At 51.5% G+C, this 21,545-nt stretch overlaps 4 protein-coding genes across 4 annotated transcripts; 2 read left to right on the top strand and 2 right to left on the bottom strand.

Annotated features, from left to right (window-relative positions):
• Positions 1 to 8,564: 8,564 nt before the first annotated feature.
• On the top strand, positions 8,565 to 9,104 carry N0V96_009938 (uncharacterized protein; the record flags this gene model as incomplete). The annotated part of the gene is made up of 1 exon (XM_053197366.1): positions 8,565 to 9,104. One exon carries the CDS (start codon positions 8,565 to 8,567, stop codon positions 9,102 to 9,104), a length of 540 nt encoding a protein of 179 aa, XP_053045244.1.
• A 1,295-nt stretch (positions 9,105 to 10,399) lies between these two features.
• On the bottom strand, positions 10,400 to 12,280 carry N0V96_009937 (uncharacterized protein; the record flags this gene model as incomplete). Its single annotated transcript, XM_053197367.1, has 4 exons — positions 10,400 to 11,293; positions 11,351 to 11,599; positions 11,656 to 11,913; positions 12,038 to 12,280. 4 exons carry the CDS (start codon positions 12,278 to 12,280, stop codon positions 10,400 to 10,402), a joined length of 1,644 nt encoding a protein of 547 aa, XP_053045245.1.
• Positions 12,281 to 16,093: 3,813 nt separating this feature from the next.
• N0V96_009936 (uncharacterized protein) lies at positions 16,094 to 16,450 on the top strand (the record flags this gene model as incomplete). The annotated part of the gene is made up of 2 exons (XM_065758789.1): positions 16,094 to 16,199; positions 16,293 to 16,450. 2 exons carry the CDS (start codon positions 16,094 to 16,096, stop codon positions 16,448 to 16,450), a joined length of 264 nt encoding a protein of 87 aa, XP_065612556.1.
• A 996-nt stretch (positions 16,451 to 17,446) lies between these two features.
• Positions 17,447 to 19,252, bottom strand: N0V96_009935 (uncharacterized protein; the record flags this gene model as incomplete). The annotated part of the gene is made up of 1 exon (XM_053197369.2): positions 17,447 to 19,252. One exon carries the CDS (start codon positions 19,250 to 19,252, stop codon positions 17,447 to 17,449), a length of 1,806 nt encoding a protein of 601 aa, XP_053045247.2.
• Positions 19,253 to 21,545: the final 2,293 nt, after the last annotated feature.

Here is a 21,545-nt window from a genome sequence, read left to right as displayed (position 1 = left end):
GATTTGACAATATCACGGCAGGCAGTTGAAGTCGTTGTGATACCCGAATCATTGATGTTGTTAACTGGCTTTGTTTACCGGAAATAATCTTGTCAATCGCTCCACGTCCTGTGTCCTACGCTGCAAAGTATGGCCCCTACCCACGAGGAACCCTGCGTCCTAAAATAGTCCGACCGCTCAAATCCATTGTCGGCCGAGCAAGAAAGACGAGGCTTGGGTCTGATTCCTCTCGCAAGACTCCTATCGTCTATCATATTACATCATTCCTTGAACCGTCGCTCATGATGCGTCGTTTTGCGAACTGAGGGGAGACGACTGAGAATTCGACCGTCTTGGCCGACGGCTGCCGCTGTGGTGGGTTGTCTTTAATCTTTTGTACTCGGCAACTATTCTGATGAAAGTTTGCTGCGGTATCGCAATGTCCTCTTCCAGTTCAATGACGATATTTTGCCCATCTTGAAACATGTACACCCCTGGGCGTTCGCGAAGCTCCTGTCTGACTGTAGGGTATAAGCGACTGAGCGCATTCTCTTCATCTTCGGTCAGTCTTCGGTACTGACGTTGAGTGTTGTTCATGTTTCGGGTTTTTCGTAATAAAGGAAATGACGGCTGTTCCGAAGTTCAGATCGAATTGGTGAGCTCTTTGGGGGAATGGCATTTGCATTCACTGAAATACCGTGTACTTTGGGCTTCATTTATCCATTTCTTGGCTCTAAACTGAAGATCTCCCTCATGAAAGATGGCAGCTCATTGTAATGTTCTCGCGAGTCAACTCGCGAACGGGCACTTTTCAGCTCTCGAGCAATGTTGAAGATTGCAAATCAGCAACATTCCTCTTCCAGCGAATGCCAATGGAGGATGAGAGTTTAGACCAAACCGGTGAACAAGTGTCAGAACTTACGGTCAATCCGTCGGGCGATGCTGGTCTGAGACCCTGTAAGTGGCTTGCAAGGGCAGCCAGCCATCCCATGCTCCTGAGGTGCCCTTGGGCACGGCCAGTTGGGGAGAATTCATACCCGCCCGACAGGGCGTCCACGAGACCCTTGCTAGGGTACTCTTGGGTGTTAGAGTGCTTCGATTGGCAACCGGTGGGAGAAGAATGATCTTCGTGGCGCGCATCTCGGTGAGCTCCCTAACCTACTCGTGTTTCTATCCGTGCTTATCATTTGTTCCGCGGCCCTTGCTCAGTCCTATACAACGCGCCTTGACACCTAGCGATAGTAGGCTTGGCTTTGTTATATCAGGTGGCGAGTCTCACTGAATCAGGATGATTCCGACTTCAAGTTTGTCTTGCGTCATGTTGCTGGGGATCTGGGGCTACTTCAGCCTTCGCTCTACCCTGGGATTCAGACATGGGTTGAGATCCAGCTGCTTACGCACAGGCGGACTACCTTGTGAGATTCCGGAATGATTCTAGTGTTTCCTCCAGTCGGGGCAAATCTCGCGGCTGAGATTGAAGTTTCTAGTGAATTTCTATCGTAGCATTTGAACACCTCCAGCTGAGCTATTCCTATTACCGGTCTCCATCCGTACATGTCGTGGCCGTACACCACGAAGGAACGTCCCATTCCGGAAATTCTTCGGCAACTTCCCGTACGGCAGCTCCAATTAACGCTTGAAGGTCTCTGCAATAATCTTCGGTCTCTTGAAACACGGACACCGCTTTGCTGCGCACGAACACAATTCCCTTCAGCCCCGGCATACGCCGTGGTAGTTGACGAATGGTACGCGTAACTAGTTCAGAGACGGAGCCCCTTTCGAGTCCGTTTCCAAGAACGGAATCATCGATGGCCAAGTAGCGGACGTTCATCAGATCTGATTGATCGCACAAAGACATGGCCGTAAAGTACTGCGCGGATGCCGCCATGAAATCTTTCAGTGGACCAAAGTGTAAGACGTCGACTTCGGGGTTGAAGTAAACCTTTGGTACGCCAGCTATTCCGAATTTCAAGTTACCATAGAATCGTATGGCCTCTTGTCTCGATTCGCGGCAAGCGTGCAGGATGGCCGGTACTTTTGCTGGAGATGTTCCCCAGGTTGAGTGGGCTGTGTCGCATCGAATGGAAACGGTTCGAGTGGTCGGTAGGCTCAAACGCCATATCATCATTCGAAGCTTGACAGGAAGCCTGGGGAATGGATGCTTCATGGGGTGAATCAGTGAGCTTAAGGATCCCTAAAGGTTGTAAGGTGCGCAAAGTGTGAAGTTGACTTACAAACACTATATCTGCCACACCGTGACGATCCACCGCCTTTGCTGCCGATGCAGGTTGTGTACCGGAGGAAGTCATGTTACTCAAGTGAAATGCAAGGAAGAAGAACTTGTTCATCATGGCCAAGAGTTGGAATGCTGTCATGTATTACAGACATCTTCGATGCACCCATTACCGCGATATTTGGCATTGCTCCTCGCAAATTTGTTGATGCTTTATCCCATCTCGAGAGACAGCTTTAGCCAAAGCTTGAGTCGTGTGATCGCAGCCCTACGGCGAGCTGAGTCTGTCTTCCGAAAGGGATTACGAGCTTCGTCGATAACACGGCTCGGTAGTTCTCCCAGGAATATTGAATCTTGATTTGCCTGTCAAGCTGAAGCTAACATCGAGATCAAACACAAGAAAAAGAAACGAGACGCGAAAGTCAATTTCTGAGAGGACCAGTAACAGAAACAACTGGGCAAATCACCGTTTTGGGCCATCCTGTTAACTTCACCGGTAAGAGATGAATCGCAGTTTACCCCCAACCAACAGTATCTTAATCGTGGCTTCACTCATAAATCATATTGCGCTTCATGCAAACTCGCCTAGTCGGAGACACGATTGGGCTGCGACGAGGGACTTGGTCTTAAGCGTGTCTAGGGCCCTTGATTCTCGACGGTTGGTATCACCGTATTACAATAGCAGCCAACTTGTCCGAACGGATCGGACTTCGTTTTCAAGTCAGTGAAGAGGCCTCATAATCCCAGCGACAGAAACCGACACGCAGTCTTACATGCCATTGGGCAGCGTGGCCGGGGTCAGTCAGACCTGCACTTTTGCGCTCAGGCAAAAGTAGCAAATAGCAAACCGACATTTCTTCGGGTCTGTCCAAGTTGAGACAGCGGCAGAACGGCAGAGAGGTTACAGGGACATTAAGTGGCAATCGCCCCATTTCTGTCACCTTCAGAACAAAAGCCGTAACGGGCTGAACTTTACTCTGCACCACTTGCATGAGTCCGTCTTGTGGCGTTGGATCGGTGAGCTAGAAGCATCCATCCTAGACATCAGATTGGAAGGCGTCTCCGGGTCCCGACCGCCTGGTCCAAGGATCCATGGGCGATCTGCCTAGCTTGGACTTACAAACCTTGATTTTAGCCCTCGAGCAGAAATTCGTGGATTTTTGCCCGGTGATCAAGGAGGGCGCTGTTGGAAATGGCGTGATTTTTCCCATGTGGGAAAGGTTGGTTTCAAATCAGCCCGGCAGGTGAAGTTCTTAGGAGCCCTACAAATGCCTGAACGCCGACTTCAACGTTCAGGTTCTTGAACAAAGGGAAAACAACACTATTAGACACGAGGTGGCTGGCTAAAGAATCCCCAGGTCGTTGCAATGATCGAGAGTAGTGCCAGCCACACCGTCACAAAACATCATATTTTGGACAATGTCGGCCCACAGTCTTAACTACTACAGTCATCTCAAATTACCTATTGATTGGCAGTGCCCCTGTGTGTAGGGTCTGAGGCAAGCGTGGGGAAAAGGTCGAAAGAATGATTACATTGACTCGACAAGTTTGAGGGATGGGCACAACATCGGAGAAACATCCCTTGCTGCCTACGAGTGATTTCGGTACCTACTAACTCTCCACGCCCGACAGATCCTGACGCAGCCGAAGTATGCTATCAAATGATGCATACCATGGTGGATGTAGCTTAGCCGGAAATATTCAGTATGAGTCGTGCAGAGATCCACTACCTCCTGACGAATACGTAGTCGGATTCAACGGATAACAGATTACTGGGCAATTCCTAAGAGCACATAACACAGGGCAACATCCTCCACTACTTTCAACAATGCTAAGATTAATGGAACTCATTTGCCCATCGCCTGAGTTGAAGTCAAACTCGGGCCAAATTCCGCTAAGAGTCCAGGGCGCATGGGACATGAGGGGCTGGCAGGTCGGCCTGCACTTCTCCACAGGCGGAACATGGGCTAGGATTGAAGATAGCACCCCCAGCCTGTTGTCAAAGGTTTGAATTACCCAACGTGGCAAATTTTTCAGAATATTTCCACAAGTAGAAACAAGCATGAGCTTGGCGCGATTGCTATAGCGTTCACGCCCGAAGCGCTCAGACTAACGATCACAGCGGCACCAGGCAGTAAGCCTGCACAGATTATCTCTTATGGTCTCACCCGTCCGTATGCTCAGGGAATTATCCTCGCCAAGGAGACTTCGATCAAAGTCCGAGCATGTTTCCGTTTACGTGCGAAGTAGTGAAGATTAGGGAACGAGTTGCGACGACATGCGTACCGTCTCTTAGGTCCATCCTTAGCCTTATTTCGCCTGATATTCCTATGAGTAAAGACAGCGCAGTCCGCCAGGGATGGGTCTAACTCCTTACACCAGTCCATTTAGGAACCATCTCGGCCGGTTGGACTTCAATCACAGCCCAATCCCCGGTCTTGATCTATTGACCAGCGCCTTATGTTCCAGTCGTCATAGAAAAATTGCAAATGAAACAAATGTGGCCCTGCAATTCTTTCGTCACAATACGCAATTCACCACTTTCCTACTGCAGCTTCACGCATATGAGCCTAGCATGGTTGATCAAGTCGCAACCTGGAACAAGCCTGGGAGCCACTTTGTTCATGTCCACATCAAGGACTCGGTATGTTTTTTCTCGTGGAAGTCACTGATAAAGAACGTGCCAATATCAGGGAAGTCTACGAGCATATAAGCTATAATGGCTCCGATCATTCTCGCCAATGAGGGCAAAGCCATCTCAAAGTCGATATGAATCATACTAGCCAAATTTCCCAAGCTCAACCAAGAAGTCCTCACAATTTGACAACATACCACGTCGACTTTACACGTCCGCCATGGATCGCTATCCGTGTGTTAACAGATACAAGTACACCGTTAATTGCCCATCTTGGGTTTGGGTTTATCGTACTCGTTGCAAAAATTGCGTTTTGGTAAGTAATTGACTCCAAGCAGTAAGTTATCATGGGAAATTCTTGACATTGAGTATCTAGTATGATCTCTAGGAACATCGGGCCCAGGATTCGGACATGGGAAAGAAAGTCATATCCGGATTAGGCAGGGGCAAAGTTGACCAGGGAATCATACGCCCTGCTTAGGTGATTCAAATGCCCAACACCACAAACATTAAACCATAATCTCCAACAAAAGAGTCTACATCCATGTGCGGAGCAACCTTATGTACGTTAGAGAGGAGTCTTGGGCATACAAGTGCGCAAGACGCGCTTTCAAGGAGCTATGTTTACGCAAGAACCAATGCATGACTTGGCCATACTCCACCGCTGTCTTGCTGCCGCCGCCGATCCGTAACGAAACGCGTTCCTGCCGTGGAGCTGATGGGATGCTCAATGCAGTATGGCGCATGCGTTAGTACCTCCAGTCAAGGCCAGACGTGTTTTGCCAGCCGCAAGATGAACTTCTACCGGGCCAGACCCTCCGGCAGAGGGCCTTGAAGCAAGGGTAGACGCCTACTCCGCTCATGTAGCCCCAGCCGTAGAGAAGGCCCAGAGGGAGGTTGAAAATCTTGACAAAGGGGCCTTTACAAGGGGTAAGCAAGCGCACCACAGTGATGTAACGTAGCCATGTGGGTTAGGCCCAGCCGAGCCGTCTCCGTCCCCTGTCTGCACGCTTGCGATGGTTGCTCAACGCTTTGACTCGAGACAGTAAATTTTGTATGACGATGCTCCTCAACAAGTTCGACAATAGGCTGATCAACGCATGGAGCCTTGTAATTCGTAATTGCTGGTGATCGGCACGATTACCCGTCTCTTGCGTTAAGCCATCCGGAACGCCTGTACCACATAGACTCGAGAGTTATGCCTCCTTTGGGGAGAAATCAGGGAGTGTCTGATACACAATCTTCTGAAAACGATCACATGCAGATTTTGTCAGATGCTGGACTTGAATTGCAGTTTTCAGCCGAATACGTGTGGGTTGTCAGCAAACCACTTGAGAGACTATCCGTTTCCTACTTAAGACTAAGTGTAGCGGAGTGATGCAGGCTGAATTGGGAGCCAGTGTTCGAGGAGACGAAGATGCGCTTTCTTCCAGGAGTTATATTCTATCTCCAAGCGTTCTTGGCTTCAGACGACGGATGCGTAAGCCAAGCCGGCATACCTCAGTCAACGAGCCGTAACAAACTAATTGTAGTCATCCATATGCGTAACAACCACCAAGAATCATCCACTGTACGTGCAAGAACTCCCAGCGGCTAATATCAGTATCCTGATCTATCAGACTGTCAATACAGCGGGCTTGGAACCTGTGCCCCTTGCCCTCCCGGCTGGCCCCAAGCAAAGATATGCAGAGATCATAAGTCGCCCAGCCTTTTCATAATGCTTTTGCTGAAATTTGGAATCTCTCACTTCACAACTACTGATTGAAGATATAGATTCTGGCAAGATTCCCCAGTCTTGGTCAGTGCGATGCCTGGCATTTGACCTCAAAATGTTTTGCACACCATGTCCTCATACCGAACTTCGCATGCGAATAGCCACTTTCTTCAATCTTTTAGCACACCATCTTGAGGAACGCAATCTTTCTTGTGTACACAAACAAGCGCCATTTTACCCACACACATATTTCTCTCTCGCTCATACTCTTTGTTCGTCTAAACACGTCTTCTAGGAACAAAGCCCTACTCTAAGTGCACACTCACTCCTTATGGACATACACCTTGTCGTGGGCACATCACATGCGTCATTCGGGTGGGCTTCTTTCTTCCATGTGGGCTCACATGAGCTCGGTGAAGTGACCTCCATCATAAAGACCCAGTTGCTTGTGAATACACTCTCTGTTTGCGGGCATCTCCAACGCGATACCGCTCTAGTTAAAGGTCGGAGGTACTAGACAGTGACAAGGACACACTTGAGATAATTACTTAAATAACATTGACCTCAGACATTCTTGCGAATGAGAACCGAGTCACATTCAAACGAATACCTCTGTTCAACTTTTGATCAATAACAAAATCATCTTAGCCGTCCTAATACCGATTCATGAACATGACAATAACGGAGTCCCGCGAGCTCAAACCAAGTTTCGACAAATATTCCTGTAAGAACAAGAACATGCCAGGCGTCAATTGTAAGGGATGGACCTATGTTTATGGTTACCGATGCGAAGATTGCGTCACAGTAAGTACAGACAGAGATGCCGAAGAGAAAAGTAAGGCAGAATTCTGATATTAAGATCTCTAGAACGATATAGGTACAGCATTAAACCAATAAGAGCGTCATGGGATTGTCAGCGATGTGGATAGTGATATCTGGCTGCAATGATACCGTATCGCGATTACGAGGACGATGATGGTTCATGGTGCATGCCGGCGATTAGGATTGGCTGTTTGACGTTGATTCCACCTACTGAACGTTGAAAGACGCACATTACCCGTCGTAAATTATCTTTTTCTACCTGCCGCTAGCACCCACCATGTGGAAGATCGCAAAAACCATAAAAATCTTACATTGAGGGCCCACGATGTTTTGATGATTCGACTTTCCGAGGCCGTACTGGATACGGCAGAAAAAGAAGAAAGAAAAAAACGCGTCATGTTTTCTACCATCTCATTTCGAGCGTTAAATGAGTCCTATTCCTCGTCACCGGCATACAGGTACGTGTTGCCCATGTCTAGGGACTTCATTCTCCCCAGAACCAGGGTTGCGATCTAATTGAAGGCCACTGCTGTCTGTTACAGCTTGTCGCCAATCACTATGGGAACGAACATAACTCGGACAAAGTTCGAGTAGCACTGAGAGACGCTTGAGCTGGGTTGTCTATAGTACGTGCATGAAGCTCTATCATGGATGATTGGGTCACTACCGCCAAGTTGGACGACAGGGTGGCGCCAACGCTGAATAGGAATCTTTGTTGGCGGCATGGATTAAGATGCTTCCATGTCAATGTGTGACCAGTACGGTACGCGTTCGTACTGTGACAATGACACGTTGTTCTGTTGGCTACACATAACTGCCTACTTCCAACACCCTCACTCTGCATTGATCTCCAACCTTCTTTCCATCCCTACCCATCGAGCGCTTAGCCCTCCCAATCTCTCAAAGATGCCATCCCCAAGTCCCGCTCAGAGAAGCCAGCTGGGGCCTTTGAAACCTACGATAACATCACTGCGAGACCTCACTCTTATCGAAGCCTGGGACAACGATGCAAATGCGCCAAAATACGTCACCTTCTACCACATAACGGACGAAGCGGAACTATGGTTTGGTCAAAGCTCCAAGAACAAGCGAGAGATATCTCTCAAAGAATACCAACAGGCACTGGAGCTCGTACCCGATGAAGAGATCTATCCCGAAATCCAACTGGCGCCAAGCTCACCATGGCGCCGGACAACATCGATGATCCAGTGTTCATCAAACGCCCCGGCCTCAACTGCTACGAGTCGATGAAAGGAACACCCTACGTGGTGAAATCCGTCCTCGACGAGACCTTGATCATGGAAAAGGTCTCCAAAGATCCGCATCCGTATATCATCAAGTACTACGGCTGCCACACCGCACGCGGGCGCATCACCTCTCTCGTTCTCCAGTCGTACGACTGCACGCTCACTCAATTTTCCCGGCAGCCAGGTTTCAAAGACCTCGACAAGGAAAAGTTTCTGGATGGCCTAGAGTCAGCTGTGGCATATGTACACTCACTGGGCCTGGCTCATAACGACATCAACCCGGACAACATCATGATGGGAGAAGACGAAATGCCTGTTCTCATTGACTTTGGGTCTTGTGCGCCGTATGGGCAGAATCTTCAGTCCTTGGGCACTGATGGATGGTACGAGGAGGTATTCTTCACATCTGAGAAGTCACACGATGATTTTGCCATGAAGAAGATGAGAGTCTGGATACAGGATCCGCCAGTATGATGTGACAAGTCCGTATTGAGACATGGTGCGTGTTTTCCGGCTTTGCTGGCGCGCAAGATGGATCTCCAAGGGATCAGGCTTCTGGGAAAGATATCTAGCTGTCGAAAAGAAGATGCATCAAGGAGGAACATCTTTCTATCATTTCACAATGCCAAACGTGGAGCTGTCCACTGATCACTGCTCGACGATGCTGCCGACCACGATGCGAGAACTCGCCCCGGAGAGGTGGTATGGAGACCTTCATACTGTACTACGATAACGCAATGCGTTCGTCTTAGATTACTACATTCATAGAATATCACTGCTATTCTTGTATTCTAACACACGCATAAGCTATAAGCTTTGTGTGATTGCTTGCCTTTCTCTCGCTGGTGGCACCCCGGGGGGTTGGGTCTCATTGAGATGATGATTAGATCGCCAATGAACAAAATCAACGGTGCAGTTCGAGCCGCTCCTTCTCCCGGATACCGTTTCTCAATGGCCGAGAGGTAGCTAACAATAATGCTTGTGAAAGGTGGCTTGAACACGTCAAATCTAGACGAGAAATGCGTCCTAGTCGTGAACAGCGCTCGTTATCCGGCGAAATATACAAAGCACCTGCACAGGCGGTTTCCAGTCTCTGGTCCCTAGGAATCCTCCTGGATATCTCTGGGGTGGGATCGAACTGCATGCTTCCCGCCTGACCATGAATTCCCTACTTCTTCCTCCTTCTTCCTCGGGTTTTCTTCACTCTTACCTCACCGGAGCTATTTTTCCTTCTCCCAAACTTGAACTCATCTTTGAACCTTACCTAACATCAGCGTCATCTGTAAAAGGGATACACAAGATTCAGAGGGGCAGAGCAACCGTGAGGTCACTCTAGCGGTAGCCAATCGTGGGATCTCTTCCCAAGACACAAGGTATGGCTTTCACTCCCAAGACCTATGAGAAGGAAAGCGATTGAGGCCAATCGCGAAAGACCAAGACCACCGGTCCTCAATTAGCGACTGCCTTGTGTGGCATCATGACCATTCTTCTCTCACATTCACCGCCTTGTTGTACGTACATCATCATTTCGACCGCCTGATATCATCATTCAGAAGTGAACATTAATCGTTGCGTATCATTAAACGCTATCTATGCGGAAATTGATTCTATCGTGCTATCGTACTGAAAGGTTGTCCCTCAGACCTAATCAAGGAGCTTACAGTCGAGAAGCCAGATGCCTTCAAGGGCAAGCCGGTCAACTGTTTTCCTTCACGATCCAGAGGTCGTGGGGGTAGAGTCTACGCCTTCTATCTGACCCAACAATCTTTTTACTCGTTATCCGTAACCTTGATAACAGTGGACTTGAATTGGCGTGCAGGGATCTTGCGGTTGAAGAGAATGTCGGCCTCACGGTACGAGCGGTGCTTGAGCTCAGGCAGGAAGAAGAAGGCCATGATCCAGCACACACAAGCGGTACCGCCCCAGACGAAGCCGCACTTTCCGGCAACGTTCCAGCCCGTGGGGTTGAGGAGCTGCGAGGCGAGGTAGATCATGGGGATCTCGGCGACGTAGTACGCGGCGCGACCAACGGCAGTGCTGAGGGCACGGAGGCGGACGGCAGAGGTCTCGGCGATGATGGTGTAGGAGATGGGGCCGAGCGTACCCGCGAAGACGAAGGAGATCAATATTCCAAGGACGGCTTGGGCGTAGTTGGTGGCGCTGTTCTGGGGGATCGAGGCGCAGACACCCAGGAGCATGAGGAAGGTGATGTTGACGGCGGTGCCCCAGAGGTAGATTGTGCGGCGGCCGAACCAGGCGGTCAAGGGCCAAGACAGAGCGTTTGCGACGAACTGGAGGCAGGAGTTGATGAGGTTGAGGTTGAAGGCCATGTCGTGGGCCATGCCGGCTTGCTCGAAGAAGAAGGTGGCTTGGTTGGCGATCAGGTTACCGGCGAAGTTCTGCGAGGCGTACATCAGGCAGGTGATGGTGGTACGTCTGAGATCGACACCCTTGAAGAGGTCGAGGAGTGTGGGGGTGCCGCCGATGTTGGCCTCGATTTGAACGGTACGCTCGATCATGGCGAGCTTGCGCTGGGCTTGGCCGGCGGTGCCGTGGGTGGGGCCGAGACGCTGGACGGAGCGGAGGGCTTCCTCCTTGCGGCCGCGGCGGATGAGCCACCAAGGGGACTCAGGAGCGAACCAGAGAATCACCATGAGAGGGAGCTGAGAATCTGGTCAGTCTATAGTCATGCAAAGTACACGGGAAGTGAGTAGACTCACGGGGAAGATCCACTGGAGAGCGAGGGGCGCGCGCCACGCCCACTCATCCGTACGGCTGTTGAAGCCCAGAGTTGCGCCGGCGACAATGATGGAACCGATGGACCAAGACATCTGCAGGGTGGCCGTGCAGGCACCACGCAGGGCAAGGGGAACAATCTCAGAGGCGTAGGCGGGGCCGATGGCAATAAAGAAACCCCAGGGAACACCCTCGAATGCCTGTCCGATGGTGAGGACCTCAAGTGAGTTGGCCTGGGTTGGAGTCAGTACACATATGGATAAATAATGCTGCCATTGAGATCTCTTACAAAGAAGGAGATGAAGATGGTGGCGTTCATCATGACCAAGGCAACCATGGTGGCCAGGCGGTATCCGAGCTTGTTGACGACCGGGCCGGCGAGGAAGACACCGACAAAGGCACCGCACTGGCCGGCCTGGAAGAGGGCGGACTGCCACTTCGTCTCGATGGCCTTGCCGCCGCCAGCAACTTCAACACCGTATCTGTCTTGGAAAGCCTTTTGGGCAACAAAGTTACCGTTCAAGAACATGTCGAAAGATTCCATAACCTGTTCGTTGAGTACCCCAATTAGCAACTGACTCGCGAACTTGAAGACGGGATGACGGCCCGAAGAGCCGCCAACACCCACAGGGGGTCGATACCCCAAGCACAAATAATTGAGGGGAACTTACAATGGTGAAGCACATGATAAAGGCCCAGAAACAAGCCTTGGGATGCGTCTTGACGGCCTGCCACAGGCCCTGGTTGTGCTCTTCGTTCTCGCCGTCAAAGGCATCGTTCATGAGGTCCGCATCGGCCAGGGTCTTGTTGCCTGCCGCGTCAATGTGGTGAGCATCGCCGGCCTTTTCGTCGACAAAGACATTATCGTCCCTGCTGGAGGCGTCGTGCCCGTCCTGGGCGAGACCTGTCGACATCTTGGGCTGAGTTTGTGTGAGAGGTCTGATGGTGATCGTGGAGGGTGGTGGCTGCAAAATCGGGGGATTTTGGCCAACAACAAGTTGCAACTAGCAAAAGCCAAGAGAGAACAAGCAACGGCCAAGAGACAACAAGCAAAAAAGCCAAGAGAAATTTGGAGTCGCCCTGGTGGCCAAGATTTCTTTCTAGGAAAGGGTAAATCGGGAGCATCCGGTCTTATACCATCCACGTCCCCCAACGCCGGGGACGGGAGCGGCCTTCAAAGGGCTTGCTTCTGCTGACGAGATGGACTTGAACAGAGACTAGAAAATGCGAAATCTCATGCTGTCATTGGTGCGCGTAAGAATACGGGTAGGACGGGGCTCTGCGGAGCTTTGGAGTAAGCATCGTGTCCTGACCATGTCCCTGAGGGCGTCTGGGGTGTCTGGGGGATAAGGAGACTGTTGATAGGTGGGAGAACTCTAGTGTCTCTTCGTGCGGGGGGATCGTGCGGGGAGCGGGGAGACTCGAGGTCCAGTTCTCCAAAGGCCAGCCGAGGTGACGGAGGTGTTGGACAGGATGGGCATGGTGTTGGACTTGAAGAGCCTAGGAGGTGGATGAAGTGGATGAGCAAGATGATGTGGATGAAGAGGAGGAGGAGAATGGATGGAGAGGAGAAGTTTGGAGAAAAATTGGAGAGACCCAGTCTTGTTGTGATCCAAGACGAAGCCAAACCTTGCCTAGCTGTGATATCCTGGTTCACACCCTTGCTTGACGCAACTTGAAGCCGCATTGTGCAAATTGCAACTGGTTGATTTCAGATGGGCTTCGGATGGCTTCGGGCACTAGTCAAAGGCCCGATGCCGTTTCATGCGGTGATGCGCTCGCTTCAGCAGCCAGCGTTTGCATATCTGTAGATTCGCGTGGCCTGACAATGACATTTCATCCTTCCATCCGGTATCCGGTTGTGTAGGGAGCGTAACATTGTCATATAGCCAAAAGTCCGTTGTAGAAAGCGGCCCCGATTTCCCCAGGAAACTTTGAAGGCGGGTACGAATATTCGTACTCCGTACTCACCCGCTCAACCCCGTTGGGTTCCCACTCAACTTAGCCTATGATGACTGTCGACGTGGTTGGGTTTCTTTCCTAACCTGGGCTTAGAAAAGTTCGTTCTGGTCGGCCCGTATTCAAGGGGCAGTGTGGAGACAAAGAATTGCTTTTGGCCAGGGTTCAGCCAGTGATGTTCTCGAGGAGTCAGACGGCACTAATCGCCCCCTCTTGGACCTGCCATGTCGATTGGCATGTCAAGTTGAGAACACTGGAGACCGGACGAGTAGACTGCTTTAAGCTTGGGTTCGCTCTTCTCCCCCAGAGAGGCCCGCTGAACTCCAGACTCCAGAATATGATGGACAAATGGAAGAAATGACGACTATCATTCCCCACGGGTGCCGCGGGGAGTCAAACCTTGATTCTTTGACATGGCATCAGTATCACGAGGGTGGCCCATACCCACCATTCACCCCAGAGAACTTTCGACTCATCTCACAGCATGTGACTTGGTGATTTAAATCTTTAGCCGAACTTTTGGTAGCCGGGCCCACCGCTACTCACAATCTCTGGGGATCTCCAGAAAACGGTGTGCCTAACCCTATGCGTGCGAATCAGACGTAGTCGCCGTTGGCCCGTTGATGCTATTCGCAACTCTCCCCACAACCACAACCACGGCCCCATACCCTGCGACAGCAAAGTCTCAATCGCTAGGTTTCGAACCACGATCAAGATAGGACCGTGATCAAGCCAGTCGCTCGGTCAGCCGGACAGCCGATAACCTTCCAAGCCGTCTATGGCCCCGTCACTCATTTGACACTTTTGCTAGCTGGGTGCCGCGGCCGTGGTCATGGTCCCTCGGTAAGTGTGCGGCTGGAGAACGACACGGGTACTTATCCCTCGCTCTCGGGAGCGAGCTCCGAGGGCGTCGTCTATCGCCGCTGCCCAGCAGCAAGCCAGCCGGCTTGGCGCTGATCTTTTCACAGCCGCCATCGTCAGCGGCTGATTTCGGTCTTCCGAATCAATGAAATCGCTTCCCGGCTACCGACGCGGCTGCTGATTGGTCACATCCGGCAAGGTTCATCTGCGGTGTAGTTCAGCCGCTTCCGCCAAAGTGTTTAACCGTTTGGGTTGTTCTATTCTTTCGACTTTTAAACGCGCACGGCGTTCCCTTGCAGAGAGGATTTACGACCTTATTTCATCCAACCCTTTGAGTTCCGGCTGGTAATTTATCGTACTGCTCGTAGTTCCATAGAGAAATACGATCCTCATCAATTTTTCATGTACTGCTCCATCAGTACTTGCATACCATGTCTCTCTTCAACTTTGTTTCTTTCGACCTTGACCAATGGGCGGGTATGCGAAAAGTTGGGGCAAAATAACGCATAGCTCACCATGAGCCAGTTTGAAAAAGTAAATCACTGGCGCTATCTATCAATCGACGAGATCTCGAAGCACAGTATGGGTAACTTTGTGTAGAAGTCGGATCATGCCACTGTACGCCGCCAATTTGCCCAGAGCGTACGAGTACCTTACCAATGTGCTTTCAAGAGTGAATGAGCCTAGTAGCCCAACTTCAAGATAATGTAGACACATCGGTGCAATTGGCTATTTCTGATTTTTGCAGCTTCTGTAACGGAGAACTGAGCAACAAAGAAATGGTAGTATTCGGATCATGGAAATCTAGGTCCCGACATTCTACTTTGAAAAATCTAAGATATGGCTGGCAAACCTCTGTGAGCTTGACTTTTCCCGCTCCGACTGCATTGTCTTCCGTTAGGGGCTTGCATAATCAGTCACATCTCGACATTTCCACGTTCGAGCAATCGAGATATTCAAGACTCGGCTACCATGGCACTGCTCGATCCAGAAGACTTGACATAATAGCTTTTCGGGCAGTAAAAGTTTCTAGGTATTGTTATCTAAGTCTGTAGACTTGGTGAATCATTGATACCCATTCATCAACTTCCATGGCCATTCGACCTCAATTTAGGGCAGCTGGAGGGGCAAGGGACGGGCAACCTTTCGATCACTCGTAATTACGAGCGACGACTTGAAGTTCGTCCGACCTGCCTTCAAACAGTGTTGCAATCGCCAGATTTCACTAGGCGAGATGTATATGGCCATTCCGACACTCGAGTACTGGCACAGCTCAGGGTCCTAGGATATACTCGAGAACATGGCACGCTGTGAAATTGCCCACACAGAGATCTTTAGAGAGTTGATGCTCATGCTGTTCGGATGGCCAGACGACACGCGAGTACCATTGTCCATCCGTCTCTATGATCAACACTATAGTCAATCGAAGAATACAAAGCTTCACCATTTCAATATAGTGAATCCTCAACTCTTTCCGATCGCGCCATGCGTCCGTACTTGAGTTTCACGTACATTTACCAACCCTCGCCTCCGAGACGGAATGTCGAAGGCGACTTCCATGTTACGCAAAAGTTTCCCAACTTGGAGTTCTTCCATCTCGATGCCCCTGAATTCCCCTTCTTTATCAAACTCCGAAGAGAAGTTCTAAAGTCTGTGATCAGCACCCTGTCATCATATCAGTTTCCGACATTGGTGAGGCACGCAACGCTCATCATACTATCCAATAACTACGGCCCCTTTCAGCAGCTACCGCAGATGACCAAAGACGGGGAGAGCGATCCTCTCTTCGTTGGTCTGCGCCGAGCGATCTTCTCAGAATTTGAGTACGTGGGCCATCTCAGCTCTTCGTTCTTTTGGCCGCCACCCCCTAAGTTAGCCTGGGCGACGCAGGCCCGGATTGGCAAAACATGACCAAACTCAAGGTTAACTGCGACATGGTCTCGCCGAGTGGGGAATGGTGCCCGAAGCGCAACAACACAGACATTCTCGAGCTTCTGCGCAGCGCCTCCATTAGTGCCGGGCGCACTCCGAGATCCTGATGTTGAAGACTCGGTATGGGAAGCTGATTATTCGTCAGACGCAGAAACATTGAGCGTTCCTACTTAGAGCATATCGACCGAGACAAGCAGTATAGCGTCAGCGGCCCAGACAGGCAAGCCGTCTGGACCGTCAACGAGAAGGTTATGTTGCCAATGCCATCATCCATTGCCAAGGAGAGGGGCCAGATGATCTCCCTCGAGGAACTTCGGTTCAGAGTCATCTAGGCTAAGTACAATAGACGCGAAGACTACGAATGGTTCCATCGCTTCCACGTTGATTATCTCGCTCCTGGGATGATGCCAGATGTCGGTGACGAAAGGTTTCCCGCGGTGCAAGTACTATTGTAAAGACTTGATACCGGAATTTAGGGCGCGCCAGGCCTGCGATTTAGAAGGGGCTCATTTGCTACTCAGAATCGGAACGGAGAATCAGAAGCAGGAAGGGACAAAGAATTCCTGTCCGGACAGCCAGAGATGGCTTTCGAATATGGATCAGTGGCAGCCGAATGAAGAATTGCTCGACTTGTTACTTGAAGGCAAGCAGGGAGAAAGGTCCATTCAAAGGATGCGGTCATCATTCGACACGTACACCATCGTAGACAGGATCAGACCATGGGCGAGAACTAGCTGTGGCATCGGTAGAGTCGAGTCACTTGTGATTGTGAGACGAGGCCGCCGTTTTGAGATTTCAACTTTGTAATATTCCTCCAGGCTACTGACTTGTGTGTCGTACGCATCAAAACCCGCCAAACTGGACGATGGATTGGAAAGTATGCCGTCTCTTTTCTCAATGACATTTGCAGCTGACAACTTATATCGTCGTCTACCGCTCCATCGGCCCTTGACGAAGTCAAGAGTGACATAGATACAGGATCTAACAGCTGGACTAGATATTTGAGCCAAGTAGCCTTATCTACCTACGAACCTTACTGTCCGTCCGTGATACCTACCTGTCATTTTGAGAACTTAATAAAACAATGGAGACTGCGACTATACCTCAAGACACATCAATACATGTACATGTTGAGGACATGCGGCGTGGAGGATATTACATCACTCAGAGCATAAGAGATTGAGCATAAGAACTCAGTCTCCTAATTGGAGGGGTTTACCCTTAGCAACAGTGTAGCAAGATTCACATGATCACGAATGCATTGTAACGATCAACAGGCGGAGAACTTTTTGATTATTTTTACTCATACATCTACATCATCCGCATCATTACAACATTACACATTTGTCCAATCCCATCTTTACATCGCCAGCAGGGCCAACAGGGGAGAGGCTCACGGTACCCATGCTGACGGAAACCATGCCAGCGCCGCTAGAGCCAGAGGTAGAAGTCGGGGTGGCACCGGTACCGGTGGCAGTGCCGGAAGGAGTAGACGCGGTGCCGTTGGTCGCGACAATACGGCCCTCAATCTTGGCCTCGACGGGGCTCTTGGCCTCAACATATTGAACGAGGACCTCGTCCTGGGTATCGAGGGTCACAAAGTCGGTGGTAGCAACAAAGATGTTGTCACCGCCGCCGGCTAGGAAGTCGAGAGTGACAACCTTGTAGTCCTTGGCATCATCAAGGGCCTCACCGCCGACCTCAACGGAGACGAGCTTGGAGCCGTTGTTGCCGGCCGGGTTGTATTCGATGATGATGTTCTTGGAGACCTGAAAGAAGGAGGTGATGGCCTCCTGGTTGAACTGATTGACCTTTGTCACGGCACCCTCGAGGATCTTGCGCAGGTCGGAGCCCTTGTAGGTGATCTCAACGATAGAGTTGCCAAAGGGGAACGAGGTGAGGACCTCGCCGCGGGTGATGTTGCCCTCGTCAATGGTGGCGCGGATGCCGCCGGCGTTGATGAGCGCAAAGTCGGGCGGGCTGTCGGCGGAGGAGTTGAGGCGGTATTCGTACATGGCGTCAGTCATGACGTTGCCGAGAATGCACTCCTGCTTCTGGCAGAGGGACTGGTCGAGCTCGACGTTAGAGACGCCGACGACTTCGGCGGCAAAGGCCTCAAAGGGTCCGCGCCACGACTCGATCTGGGCCTGGAGGGCGGCGTCCTGCTCGGTGGTATTGGTGAGGTGGATGGGGCCGCCGTGGTAGGCGAGGATCTTGCCCTCGGCGTCGTATGTGACGTCGATGTAGCCGACGTACTCGCCCCAGCGGTAGGCGGTAACGATGAAGACGTCGTCGCCGTCCTTGTTCTGCTTCACGGTCGGGTAGGGGCCTTCTGCGTCCTCCATCGAGCCGAGTAGGGTGTGGGAGTGGCCGCCCATGATGAGGTAGAGGCCGGTGGTCTGCTCGGCGAGCTTCTGGTCCTCTTCGTAGCCGATGTGGGTGATGGCGGCGATGCGGGTGATGTTGGTGGTAGACTTGATGTGATCGATGGTGGACTGCACAGTGCTCACGACCTCGAGGAACTTTGTGCCCTCGCCGGGGGAGGAAATGCCCGGGGTGGTGGTAGTGGTGACACCGATGACAGCGAGACCTTGGTCCTCAAAGATGTGGTAAGGCTTGATGGTCTTGTTGAGCTTCTCGTTGTCAGAGACAATGTTGGCCGAAATGACGGGGAACGTCAGGTTCAGCAAGAAGTCACCCAGCTGGTCGTCGCCGCCGTCGAACTCGTGGTTGCCCAGGGTCATGGCATCGAAACCGAGCTGGTTGATGGTCTCGGCAATCTTCTCGCCCTTGTAGAAGGAGTAGAAGAGCGTGCCCTGGAACTCGTCGCCAACGTTGAGCCAGAGGGAGTCGTTGTACTGGGGGCGCAGCTCGTCGACGGTGTGCTTAATGCGCGCGTAGCCTCCGTAGCAGCCGCGCTCCGGACGGGTGCAGTCGGTGCCCGAGGATGAGAACTCGTCGAGATGGGCGTGCACATCGTTGACGTGGAAGAAGGAGATGTTGTAGTTGCCCTCGGCGTCGATGCCACGCTTGGAGAGGCGAGACGAGTAAAGGTGGTCACCGTCTTCCTTCTCAGGAACCGCAAAAGCGGCGCCGGCCAAGGCCAGAGCCAGCGTCGGGAGAGACTGGCGCATTGTGAGTGAGGGGATTGCGAAGTCCGGAAGGTTGGAGGCAAAAGAGGGAGCTCAAGAGGCCGCAAACAAGCTCGGTCTGATGTCAAGGTTGCGCGGGAAGTCAATTAAGCCTTCACGATGCCACGGTTGAGTATGCGCCACGCAGAGTTCTTGGAGGGGAAGAGGAGGAAAACTTTCTTCTACTGACGATCGCAATTCCTCTCTTTCCGGGTTCTTGGAGCTACCCGCGGGAATATATACAAATTTTTGCTTCTGCCCAGAGCTTGCGGGCAGCAATTGGAGAGTGGAACAAACAAGAACCACATGCGATTGATTGTGACGGCGGTGGCACGGGCAACGCAGCGCGACAGCTTCGAACGGGGGCCTGCATCTCGGAAAGCATCTCTCTCTCAATGCTGAGTGGCTGGTAAGACACGACAAGACACCAAAGAACCCCCGTTGGAGGTTCTTCTGGCCGCATGCCAAGACATTGGCAAAGTGGTTGATGCCGGGAAAGACAGCTTCTTCGGTGATGAAGTAGCATTTGCCAAGAGACGCGGACAGATGAGGGGTGAGATACACGTTGTGGTGGTGGTTTGGATGATTGGCTTATCAGCGGTCCCTTTGCCTCTTCTGGAGCACGCGTTGGCCCGGCGGAGGCCCTTTGACATCTGTCATGGAGGGACGGACGGGTCTGGGGGACCTGAACCGGGGTTCATGATGTGGTAGTGTAGTGTTCCTCCGGACGATGCCATGCGACTCGCGGCCAATGTGCGGTCACTGACGCATCACGGTCTCTCTTCAGCTCCTTGGGCTTTCCACAAAGGGTGACCGAGAAAGGGCTTGTCTTGTATTGGCAAATGGGGTGACGGGCAGAGTTCATCGAGCTTTGTTTCTGTATCCGGTCCCGTGCCATCACTTGGTGGCATGGGTACCGCATGGCGAGGAGCCTCAACTGGTTCGGTGGGAAAGGAACACCTTGATGAACATCTGCGGAGCAACTAGGCACTCATCATAGAGACCGATTGATGCACTCCAGAGTGCCTGCAGAGCGAGACACTCCCTCGGTAACACGACGTGACCTTGGTCCAGGTCTAGGGTGGCAATCCAACCCATGGCAAAGTCACCATCATGTTGTGCCAGGCCGGCTTGGCCCCCGTCTCCCTTGACTCTGACAGTTCGTCCGTCCTTCTGCTTCCATCCAAGCTTCAGGCGGCGTGCCTCTTGTCGCGCGGATTGAGTCGAATGACCATTTGGAAAAGAAACTTGACGATTCCCAAAATCCTCCCACCATCGTTTCACCCCCGCCGGCTTGGGATGGACAAGGACTTCTGGGCTGGGCTGTGGGGTTCGGAAGAGCAACAAATAACGTTAATCCAGTCACTGTCCAATCCCACGCAGCGCTTAGGAACTTTCTCTGATAACGTTGGGGAGACACCTAGGCCGAAGACGGAAGGTCAATGTTATTGCGCTGACCTCCGCTCCGCCTGTCAAGAACCCGCGTGCGTGTGTTCAGCTGCGATCCCGGCGGATGAGGCTGGGCCAGCTGCTGCTCCGAGCTTGCGCAACACTGTGGGTTATTGGTTCGTGATCTCGGAATCGCAGCAGAGAGCCAAGATTCCCAGCGATAAGAAGGCCTTCGATATTGTGGCTGCTTCTCTCCCGGGGATGAGCTACCCTTTCAGGGCAAGATGGCACGCGAGCCTATCTCTCTCGCTCAATATTCCGATAGGAAGCTCTAAAGGCAGGAACGGGTGACGGCTATGAAGCAGTCGGATGTCGCCGAGGAGCGGCCCTACAGCTGGGTATTTGGTGACTAGTCAATGCAGCAGTACGGCGTAGCGAGAGCTTGGAAGTAGATGTCAAGTGTGTAGTGGGTCGGTGCATGCTATGCGTAAGTTGCCAAGTATCAAAGCCATGCGAATCGATGTCGCGTTGATATGCGGTATCTCATAACGTGGGTACGGCTTGAGAGGAGAGGAGAGGAGGGCGGGCAATCGGCGGGAATGTGGGGGAGGTCCGGAGATGCCAGCGGAAGTCCCGAGTTATCGAGATCGCCCGATGCAACACTTGACCACTGTCCATGTAACGAGTGACATTTTCAGTCAATGACAATCTGGATGTGATAATCTAGATTAAGAGCAAATCCAACTCACAGTTCTGCTTCAGAAACTGTCCTATAAAGCCGCTCGCTCTGGTGATAAGAAACAATGGGTTGATGACTCAATAGTCAAGCTCAACTTCTTAATCACATGTACCAGATAGGTGAGATAATAAGTCATTTACTCAAGTGACGAAACATGAACTCGAAAAT

The sequence above is a fragment of the Colletotrichum fioriniae genome, assembly GCF_027942845.1.
Source record: "Colletotrichum fioriniae strain IMI 355084 chromosome Unknown scaffold_13, whole genome shotgun sequence".
NCBI lineage: Eukaryota > Fungi > Ascomycota > Sordariomycetes > Glomerellales > Glomerellaceae > Colletotrichum > Colletotrichum fioriniae.
Note: the sequence above shows the minus strand (reverse complement) of the source record. Positions and strands in the feature narration are given on the sequence as shown.